The following is a 10,000-nucleotide window of genomic DNA, read 5'->3' as shown; positions in this document are numbered from 1 at the left end:
ACATGTAGGATTTTCAATTAGTTTCATTCTTTCCCATCTTAACATTTTCATTCATTCAATTCTAAAAAAATCTTTCAAAGGATTTGAAGGATTTCAAAGAGTCATCGTTCGTTTGATAATCCAAAGTGATCGACCAGGGACTCACGGGGGCGCTTCTAGTGGCTTTAAAGTCCACTGAGAATGTCTCGTGTATTATCGTAAACGTACAATGTATCGAAGGAAATAATCTCGAATCTTTTGGCCTGAATATGGTATACTGAAAAAACGACACAAGTCCATACCGATGCATGAATGGAACAAAGATTCGGCGCACGTCTTTGTCGTCTTTCTCGCGCCAAAGCTCTACCATTTACCGATTGATCTGGAACCTATGATAAGCAATGGAATTTTTGCTCGATACTTTCTCTTTTACTTTGTGCTACCGGACGACCACGACTAAAATCCAGTCCGGAAATATCCGATTCCATAATGTTACGTTTCAAAAGCTTCTAAAGTAAAGCCACAATTGAGGTAAGATAACATTGCAAACAAACAATAAAAAATCGCTTTCTTATTCTGTTCTTCAATCGAGAGTGGAATACTAATGTACGAACCTGAGTAATGTCCTCATTAACAGTGTGCCATTCTTATCTATTGCCAAAATACCTAATGCAAGCGATTCCACTTTTTGGGGAGGTTTCAAACAGCCCCGAATCACCGCGGTCGCAAGGGTAAATAATAATGCGCACCTCGACCAAATCCTCTAGCAAACAAGAGTTAATCGGCCACAAAAAGATAGCAAGCAATTGGACGACGTTGCTTACCTTGCCAGCTTCATATGAATCTGTGACTGGCACACTTTCTGCTCAAACCGGAATGGTGGAATACCGGCTCCCTCCCGCACGCGGAACCGTTGTACAAATATGCGTCACACAGAAGAACCTGTTTACCAACGGATTCTTACAGACTCTCGCAAATGCCACAAGCCTTCCCCTGTCTGTGGCCTTTCTCGGTGGTGCGGCGAGAATGACGATGGCGAGGATGAGTAACAAACACGCCGCCGGCCTGCCTTAGTGCCACCAGCGATTTCGTCATCTGTTTGACTTTGACCGCTGGTATGGATAAGCGTGCTAAATATTAAAACGTGCTGCTGGCGATGCCTGGTGGGGGATTTTTCGTGGGAGTGCAATTAATGATCGTATCATAAGGCGCTCGTGCGTAACACATGTGCGACAGTGGCAGTGAAATTGGGCTTTTGATTGCGATGGCTATAGTGCTGCGGTCAGGTTAGTGAGAAAAGAAGCGAAGAGCTAGCGCGTGCACAACTGTGCCCGCTACGGTAATACGGTACATCACCTCGAGCAATCTGCGTTTCAGCGATAGTCCACTCTCTCGTCCCGGCACAACCTTCTAGATGATGGCGAAAAGGAAGGGGAAGAGAATAATCACGGAAACCATAGAAAAGAAAAGCCCGGTAATTAGATACGCGATTGATGACCTACACCTCCCCTTCAACCTGCGCAATGCCCACACAATCCGCAACTATCAAATAAATCACATTTTCGAGCAACGTGACGACCGGGGCCGAAAGCCCTCACTCAATCCCGCCATGACATGCCAAGGTCAGCTATTGACACGGAAAGTGGGGATTTTTATAAGATTCCCGTCCCGTAAAAAGGGATATAAGCGTTTCTCACAATGTAATTAAGGAGAGACACGCGCGCGCCCACCACCCGAGAACAATCGTTATGTGTTCGAGCGGTCATCAAAGAATTTGTCGCCCGTCGTCGTCTCCGCACCACTGATAACCCGACATGAAACACAATTCATGTGAGCTGTTATTCTTATCGCACATCCGTATGAGACGATGTGGAGGAGGCTTGGCGCATGATAATGGCCCCCCGGACTTAGTGTTAGTACTTTGTTGCGGAGTCTACCGTTGAGCGATTCCGCTGACAGCGGCCATTGCATTGTGATCGGAATGCCGGGTTATTTCGTGAAGATTCGATCAGCTTTCACAGCAGCACCAGTTGACGGTGATAACGGGGTCTCCTGTTATGGACAGAGTACGCAGCATTCAATGTGCTCTTCGATCCGTTAATGTTGCCATGCGTACTGGGTATGCTTTTGTGGATCGGTTTGATCGCATTACTGCCTAGATCAACTTTATGGCCAGTGATTCTAGGAGTGCAACGCTCTTATCTAGTAGTTTATGTTGATCTCACAGTAATCACGCCTCCTATAGTGTTTTTGTTTAGTGTCGATAGGGGAAAGATGGTGTTTACATTTCCTGCTAAACACTGACGATCCATGTAGCCAAGACAGATAACAAAGCGTCTGTGTTCGTTTCTGGCGTAGCATTCAACGGAGCGATGACGAATTGTGTATCGGGGACGGACTTCCTTCGAATAGTGCAATGTATCGCTGGAAAAAAACGCTTTCTCTGTCGGTTTAACAAGATATCGATAGATTAATCAGTTCGCAAGATCAAGGCAATGCCGACAGCTCAATCAACTCGGGCGCACGCACACCTGTTTCACAGCCAAGTGCCACTAGACGGTGTCAAGTGATACGGTAAGCTGAGGTCAAAACAGCAGCTGATAATGCACTGTCAACGCAATCCATTAGCCAACATTAACATGGAAACCAGTTCCACGGCCTGTTCCGATGATTGCACGCGCAGAAATTAATTTCAAACCCATAGCTGGCTGACTATAAACTGGCTGTGAAGGATTCCTCTCCTTCCACAACAATCTATCCTCGATCAACGATCGTCGGTGGAGGTTACGGTGATGCGGCACCGTTCTCAATGGCACGTACGCAAACAACATACTCGCTGTGCGGTAGTGCGTCGTTGGGTTTTTTTTTTTGTCGAATCAAAGGAGTCATGGTGCAACACCAGAAGGACGTGGCCTACTACGTCGTACCTGTAGAGCGCGCGATTTCGAAAGCGGTGGCCACTAACCCCGCGTCCATCGGAGGTGCTCCAATAGCGGCTGCACGTTCCGCCATTCGACGTACGCCTGACCAGAGCGACCGAATGTTTGGCAAAAAGTGTAGGAAACGTCTCGGATGGTACATCGGGGGAACAGTTTTTTGGCAAACTACCACTTTCTGGCATTTTTTGCTATATTTAAAGCACCGAAAGATTGCGAATTTCTCATGCTATCGAAGCATCGAGAACGAACGCATCTCGGTCGTGTGGCAGCCCACGGCTGAGAGTAGGGCGCGCACCTCTATCAGCCGCCACGCGCACCGCGCCATCGCTCACGCCACGCGGCGCCACCGGCGGGCCACAATATCGGTGAATCGGTATTCGCTACTTACCTTCTCGATGAGATTACTCATCATTTTTTCGTATAATCTTATCACGCCACGGGGTTAGGATGTCCGCAAGCCGTCCGTTCACAACGCGATTTACTTCGCTGCCTGTGTCGTCAACGCGTCTGCTTGACCTCTATAAACCGGATTTCGGATGACGATTAATTTCGATGTAGTCGAATAAATGCACAGACGAATCCGGGGACCACCGAGATGCCGGTTACATCAGCAGCAGCAGCAGAAGGAGTGCGGAGATTTTCCTCAGTGAACTTTGATTCAACCAGGCGAAATGCGTTGATAAGTCGATGACGCCTCTGACTTGCTTGGTTACACGAGATACAAAATCACCCAGCCAGGCACTTGCTAGTAGTTTTGCTTTGGCGTTTTCTCTTGCTGCGATGCACTTGTTTTACGATGGATTTAAAAATAGATAACCACAAACAGATAGCACTCTTCCCACGCACTCACTATACGTACAGCAATTTTCAGCAAGTAGTTTATCTAGCACAGCCGCGAAGAAATTGAGGGTTGATTATTATTCATAAAAACGAACGAGTAGCGAACGAGGCGAACTTTGTGGCAAAAGAACACAGTTTGAAAAATCCGCATTATATGCTGCAATCGCGTGCGCTTCGCAGCTGTTTCGGTTGCTGTTTCTTTTTTTTTTCTTTCTTTCTTTCACTAGCGCCGTGAAAAACGCACCCTTTCACTCAGTCACACGGTGGGTGGAGGCAGTTTTCTTTATCTTCGGTGAATCGCCAATATTCTGGTGTCCTTCACCAAATCGCGGAGCAAATGTTACTTGAATAATGACACAATTTTAAGGCACTTTCAGGATAGGTCGCAATTTCAGCGACAAGCAATCTTTCCTCCGACAAAAATCACCGTAAAACACGCGGAAACACGATCGGAACACTTCTTGCTCGGACGGCGTTCGGCAGCGAAATGAAAAATACACCGACGAACCGACGAAGAAGCAACCGGCGTTACCTGCACGGGTTCAGGAGTTGAAAATCTTTTTTTCCTCGGCCTCTTCTTCTTCTTCCTCCGGAGACTTCTTCTACTTTTCGGAGGGCTCGATCCGTTTCGGGCCGTTTCCTTCTTGTTTTAGCCAAAAAAGATGTTCGATGTGTGCCGTTTGATTTTTCATTTGATTTTATTTTCATCAAAATGCTCTTAATGTCCCCTCATGCTAAACATAGATAAAAAAAATGGTTAAGTTAAAGGAAATCATAGCTAATACTAACTCTACTCCCACTGCACTTGCATTTAGTCAACGTCCTGTCCAATAGATCAGTTATGAGAAAGAATATACAAATCGAATCGACCTAGATTCGGCTACAGTTTGGTTGGAATTCCGTATTCCGGATTACGCTAGTGACCGACGGAAGGCTGGCTATCCTCTGAGCTGTGATCCTCCACCGATTCAACCAGTGAAATTGTGCCATCGTAGCATTTGTTAATGTGAACTAGGTAGCTTTGCTTTCGGATAAACTTCTTCTCGCAATTTACACAGTGGTACGGATAGACCCCGGTGTGCCTCACCTCGTGGCGCTTCCGGTCCGACAGATAGGCGAACTTTTTCGTACAGTAGCGGCAATCAAAGGGCCGTTCGCCGGTGTGTTTTCGCATGTGGTTCTTTAGATTGACCTCATGCACGAATGTCTTCTCACAGGAGGGACACTTGATCGAGCGCACGTCCGAATGACGTGCCAAGTGCACCTTGTAGTTGCCCTTTTTCGCAAACGCAACCCCACAAATCTCGCAGGCGAATGGTTTCTGATTTGTGTGCAGCATCATGTGCGATTTGAGGTTTCCCTTCGTTGAGAAAGTCTTCAAGCAAATATCGCAAGTGAAGGTATCCTTCTGTGAACTGTTGACGTCCTTCGTGTTGGATATATGGTTGGCGGCTTTCGAAGAAGTTGTACTGTTATCCACAATCTCCACTTTCATCCCGACGATGTCGTCGGAATCTAGTGGCCCTTCGCAATACTCCATCTCTTGGAACTCCACTTCTTCCATCAGTAGTTTGCTGTTTTCCGAGGAAATCGTATCCTCGCCTTCCTCCACGAATCCCTCAATCGATTCAGCCATGACATACTGCTCCTCGTCCACCTGCAGCTCTGCCCCACAGTCTTCCGGAATGTGCACTTCTTGTATTTCCTGCTGCACTTCTTGTATTTCCTGCTGCTCTTCCGGTTGTTCCTGCTGCAATTCCTGGTGTTCCTGCTCCTCTTCATGTATTTCCTGCTGATATTCCTGGTGTTCCTGCTCCTCTTCCTGTATTTCCTGCTGATATTCCTGGTGTTCCTGCTCCTCTTCCTGTTGCTCCTCGTCGTGCTGTTCTATAATTACTTGATTGGTGAAGTGGTCTACGGTCACCGTTTCCAGGATTTCGTCTTGTTCCACGAGCGCAACTGCCGTCGCTAGGATGTCCGTTTTCTGGTGCTCCTCTTTCACCGTAGAAAGCGCTTGAAGGTGCTTCCTCATCTTCCGATCGGAGGCGAGGCATGTTTGCCGGATGTTGTGCGCACAGAGCAGGGCCTTTAAACAACGTTGGCACAAAATATCGGGCAACCCGTCAGCCGGATCCACGCTCACCCCGACGCACTCCGTGATCAGGTAGGCTGCGTTATATCCTTCCGGCATTACGTTGCAGTGGCTGTACAGTGACCAGTACATTTCCTCTTGCTTCATGCAAACCCGGCAAACTCGGAACAGCTCCATCATGCTGCGTGAAACAACACGGCGTCGGAAACTCGGTAATTTCAGGAGCGCGAACCAAATTTAAGCGTAAACAAACAATTTTTTTGACAATCCCGGGGGGGTTCACCAACGGTCGAACGACATCCGGCTAGTTTCTCTCTTAATTTATCAATAATACTCTTCCCAGCTTTCGCAAAATGAATCTGTGCAATAGATAACGGCTCAAAAAATCGCTCTTTCATTTATGAGGTGGTCCAATTCACGGTTTTATGTTTGGCTTGCCTCGACGGTTGCACCAGATTGTCGCCCGGTGAAAATGAGCGGCATGTGTCACTTTCTCTCTCTCTCTCTCTCTCTCTCTCTCTCTCTCTCTCTCTTTCTCTCTCTCTCTCTCTCTCCAGGCATGCAACGCTACCTCCGCTGTACTCAGAAAAAAGGGCAACAGCATCCGCAAGTCTTCCTCCAAGATTTGTAGGGAAACAATCCTCAAATTGTGCTATTTGTCGTGTATGTTCGTCTGTTGTCTTGTGTCCTGCCCTTGCTCCTTTAGTGGAGTTTGTTGAGCGTTTAAACCGCGTCGGAGATTGTTTTCCCGTTGTCCTTTCCATGTGTTTCGGAAATTTTGCATCGCTCTAGAAGAAGGGGTCAACAGGCCTCGACCGACCGGACACGCAGAGAAACGAACGTAGTTCTACGAACATCATCAGTATCGGCATTCCGCCGGGCTCCTTGATCCTCTGGAGGCCGAGAATAGGGCTATCTCCGCGTGGTGCTTGTGAATCGGATCTCGATGCGGAGTCGTACAGAACAGGTAACGAACACGGTCGACGGTTCCGACTACGATGACGATACGGATTTCGAAGACTCCGAGGAGGACTGGCGCCCGGAAAAGGGTGACTCGAAGGTCGGTCTGAAGCGCAAGAGTGTCGATACCACGGCTGCCGCAGGGCGTCGTGGTAATCGGAATAGCGGTGTTGCAGCCAAACGAGGACGCAAAGCCGTCAACAGTGCACCCCGACGACGGTCCGGACGTCCTCGTCGGTCAGCCGGTGGCCGAAAGTCGCTTCCGAGTGACGAGGAAGAAGAGCAGGAGGACAGCGAACGGAATGAGGAAGAGGAGGAGGATGACGACGATGACGACGGCGAGGACAGTGAGGACGACAGTGAATCGCAGGATTCACCGGTGTCCTCGAAGCGTGGTCGTAAGTCGATGAAGAACCGGGCATCCAGTGGCAGCACCAAGGCTGGCAAGCAGGGCTCCCGTGCTGAAGCGACGAGCCAGCCAACGGCCAAACCGATCCAGCGAAAGGTTGTGAACATGACGCAAAGCTTTCCGGACAAGACCGGCATCTTGAAGCTGTACGCCTTCAAGGACGATCTGCGCGAAGGTATTCGGGAAAACTTGAAGTTGTGCCTGTGGCGCCGCGATGGGTCGAGCTTGCTGCAGAAGTACTTTCGCGATAAATCCGTAGACGCGAGCACGCCCCAGTTCACCTCGTCCATGGTGGTGAGTAGAGGGTGATTGGAACGGGTCGCACAACCGAGGCGGTTCCACTAATGGCTGCCAATACCTTATCCGCTTGTTTTTAGTACTCCTGCTGGGAAGATAAGCGAGCGTACGAGTACATGGAGGTGAAGGTGCGCTGTATCGAGCAATCTAAGCACCTACGCGTCCAGATAGTTGACATCGAAGCAGTGGAGCGTAGGGCAAAGGAGGAATACCGAGAGTACGTGGACAAATACGAGAAACAGTACGCGGCGACGACGGCAAGCGGGAACGATAGCACACCCTCTAAGGATGGTGATGCTCCGACCGATAATAATGCGGACACCGCCGGAAGCCAGGGTGAGGAAGAAGACGGCACCGGCGATCGTGCTGCCAACGAGGAACATAACCTGGAGATGGGCCAGGATGCCAGTGAGGAGGAAGAGGAGGAGGATCCTCCCCAGGAAGAATGATAAATAGCGTAGTGTAGCACACTCAAAAAACACTGACTGCGGTGAAGTAGTAGCGACCGAACGGAACGTAACGAAGAAGCGGCATCTATGTAGGAGATACTCTCGAGTATAACATTGTATTTTAAAGTAACCAGTACCCGGATCGCCCTCTATTCTCATAATTGAACACAAAATGTTAATGTACTTTGAAACGTAATGTTTGTAATAACCGGACGTCCCTTGATGTTGTAGGAAGCGGCAATCATCATCATGGATGTTTTATGTTGAGTAAGGACAGAGGAGTGCGTTTCTTGGACTAAATGTTAGATAAAGTTACTCACCTCTTAGGCAGTTAGGATGTCCGATCGAAAAAGCGATTGTCTTTAGGCAGGGCCTCGATTGAGGTGCGATAGAATGAAAATGGTTCATTGTTTTAAATGGAGCATAGAGCGTCCAGGGAATATGGCGGGATTTTTGTTGTTGTTTAGTAGTTTGTGTGTTTCGAAAGAATACGAAAGGAAAAAGGCTCGTCCCAACGACTGAGATGCGCACGTCTGAATGTAGCAGCTGGGTACAGCGTGGCCGAAACAATATCCTCCAACATGTTCCTTCTCTTCACAGACGGCATGGTGCAAAGGCCGCCACGAACACTGCTGTGTTTCTACAGTAGCCCTGTGTATTGTCCCAGCCGAATCGTGTGCTTCACCGTGCAATAAGTGAGTGCAAACCACAAACCACATACACCGTATCGTTCGTTGCTGATAGCATATACTTTGTATTCATTATTCTGATTAGGCGTACATATCATTTTTGTATCTCTTTGTTTGTGGTAGAAACATGAATATAACATTTAAAAAACCAAACACGCACGAACGAACATGCGGAAAGGTTGCGAGGCGATCCGAAATTTTATTTCGCGATCGTGTGCACCGTTCCGCTTGGTGAAAAAAAAAAGAAGAACATATAGCTGAACATAATCGCTGTAAACGCGGCTCAATCGGAGCGATAATTCACAATTTAGAACGGAGGTAAACCGGAAATGAAAAACGATAAGACAGTAAGCAGTGGATTCTAATTCAGATTCACACCCGAAGCGACCAGTAAGATCTTTTTGCCTTTCTTGCGTTTCCCAGCACAACCACCACCCGCTGCAGCTCGTCCACCGCCATTATCAGCAGCAGGCTGCAAATCTTGAACCTGCTGGTTTTTGATGACGTTTCCTGGTTTCTTATGTTGCTTCTGTTTGCTAGATGCTTTCTCGAGGGCTGCTTCGATCGCGCTACCCAGACTATTGTTGAACCGTGGAGCCCGTGCGGCCAGCGTATCCTCGTTGTCTTCCTCGTCATCTTCGGATACCGGCAGATGGTTCCAACCGGTACGGGTGCTTACACTGGTTACGGTCATACGGCTGCCAGTAACCTGTGTTACCTTCTGTGTCGGTACCGGCACACTGGCTGACTGGCTTCCAAGGGCCGGCCAACGCTGATGTTGCTGCTGACTGCTACTGGCTGGTTGTGTAGCAACCATCTGGGAGAATGGTGTTGCTCGTTAGTGAGACAGTTACAGATAGAGTACACGATTGTTACCTTTGACCAAGAGGAAAGTCCAGGAGCGCTGGTTCCCGGAGGTGAGCTTGAAATGTCGCTACTTGCGCCGGGGCTGGTCCCGCTGAGCGAGGGAGTAGCATCATAGGAATCCGCACTTCCGCACTGAATCGGAAAACAGAACAGAACACAAAACAATAAGCAACCGGATCCATCAAACATTGATGTTTTACGCCCCACACGGGCACTCACCATAGGAAAGTGTTTCGTTGAATCGATGGATATGCGTGCGGACCGTGCCATAGCCTTACCGAGCTGCCGTTCGTTGAATTCGAAAATCTTCTTTTCGCGCTTTCGTTCCTCCCGTTCACGACGCTCGCGGTTACGGCGTCTTACGGACAGCTCGTCGTTGAACGCAGCCAGCACCTCCGTCGATACGATAGCAGCCTCATCAGTGCCAGCAGTTGGTAAACCAAAATCAAGCTCCACCACCTCGAACTGGGTGCAGACGG

The 10,000-nt window shown here is 48.6% G+C and overlaps 4 protein-coding genes across 7 annotated transcripts in view; 1 reads left to right on the top strand and 3 right to left on the bottom strand.

The window, feature by feature from the left end:
* LOC126569850 (choline/ethanolamine kinase) overlaps positions 1-4,547 on the bottom strand; it is an 11,609-nt gene extending 7,062 nt beyond the window's left edge. The window contains exons 1-3 of one of the 3 annotated variants that reach the window (XM_050227234.1): positions 4,003-4,218; positions 3,307-3,801; positions 1,336-1,389 (exon numbers count right to left, since the gene is read on the bottom strand). In XM_050227234.1, the coding sequence (XP_050083191.1) occupies positions 1,336-1,389; positions 3,307-3,330 (78 nt within the window). In that variant the 5' untranslated portion in view covers positions 3,331-3,801; positions 4,003-4,218. Of the gene's footprint in view, positions 1-1,335; positions 1,390-3,306 lie in introns of all 3 variants that reach the window. The other 2 variants (XR_007607820.1, XM_050227235.1) reach the window with 2 other exon arrangements.
* LOC126569852 (helicase ARIP4-like) lies at positions 480-8,921 on the top strand. 2 transcript variants are annotated; one of them, XM_050227240.1, is made up of 3 exons: positions 480-510; positions 6,408-7,513; positions 7,597-8,921. In XM_050227240.1, exons 2-3 carry the CDS (start codon positions 6,797-6,799, stop codon positions 7,963-7,965), a joined length of 1,086 nt encoding a protein of 361 aa, XP_050083197.1. In that variant the 5' UTR covers positions 480-510; positions 6,408-6,796; the 3' UTR covers positions 7,966-8,921. The 2 variants fall into 2 exon arrangements, with proteins under 2 accessions (XP_050083197.1, XP_050083196.1); XM_050227239.1 differs by lacking the exon at positions 480-510 and adding an exon at positions 1,424-1,453.
* Positions 4,667-6,040, bottom strand: LOC126569851 (chorion transcription factor Cf2-like). The gene has a single exon (XM_050227238.1). It carries the CDS (start codon positions 6,028-6,030, stop codon positions 4,675-4,677), a length of 1,356 nt encoding a protein of 451 aa, XP_050083195.1. The 5' UTR covers positions 6,031-6,040; the 3' UTR covers positions 4,667-4,674.
* Positions 8,696-10,000, bottom strand: part of LOC126569847 (RING finger protein 10) — a 3,652-nt gene continuing 2,347 nt past the window's right edge. Inside the window, exons 2-4 of the mRNA XM_050227231.1 lie at positions 9,741-10,000; positions 9,531-9,653; positions 8,696-9,471 (exon numbers count right to left, since the gene is read on the bottom strand). The exon at positions 9,741-10,000 is cut by the window's right edge and continues 1,560 nt beyond it. Coding sequence (XP_050083188.1) covers positions 9,016-9,471; positions 9,531-9,653; positions 9,741-10,000 — 839 coding nt within the window. The 3' untranslated portion in view covers positions 8,696-9,015. The remainder of the gene's footprint in view (positions 9,472-9,530; positions 9,654-9,740) is intronic.

Source organism: Anopheles aquasalis, chromosome 2 (assembly GCF_943734665.1).
Source record: "Anopheles aquasalis chromosome 2, idAnoAquaMG_Q_19, whole genome shotgun sequence".
NCBI classification, from domain to species: Eukaryota; Metazoa; Arthropoda; class Insecta; order Diptera; family Culicidae; genus Anopheles; species Anopheles aquasalis.
The sequence above is the reverse complement of the archived record's forward strand: the minus strand, read 5'-3'. Positions and strand labels throughout refer to the sequence as shown.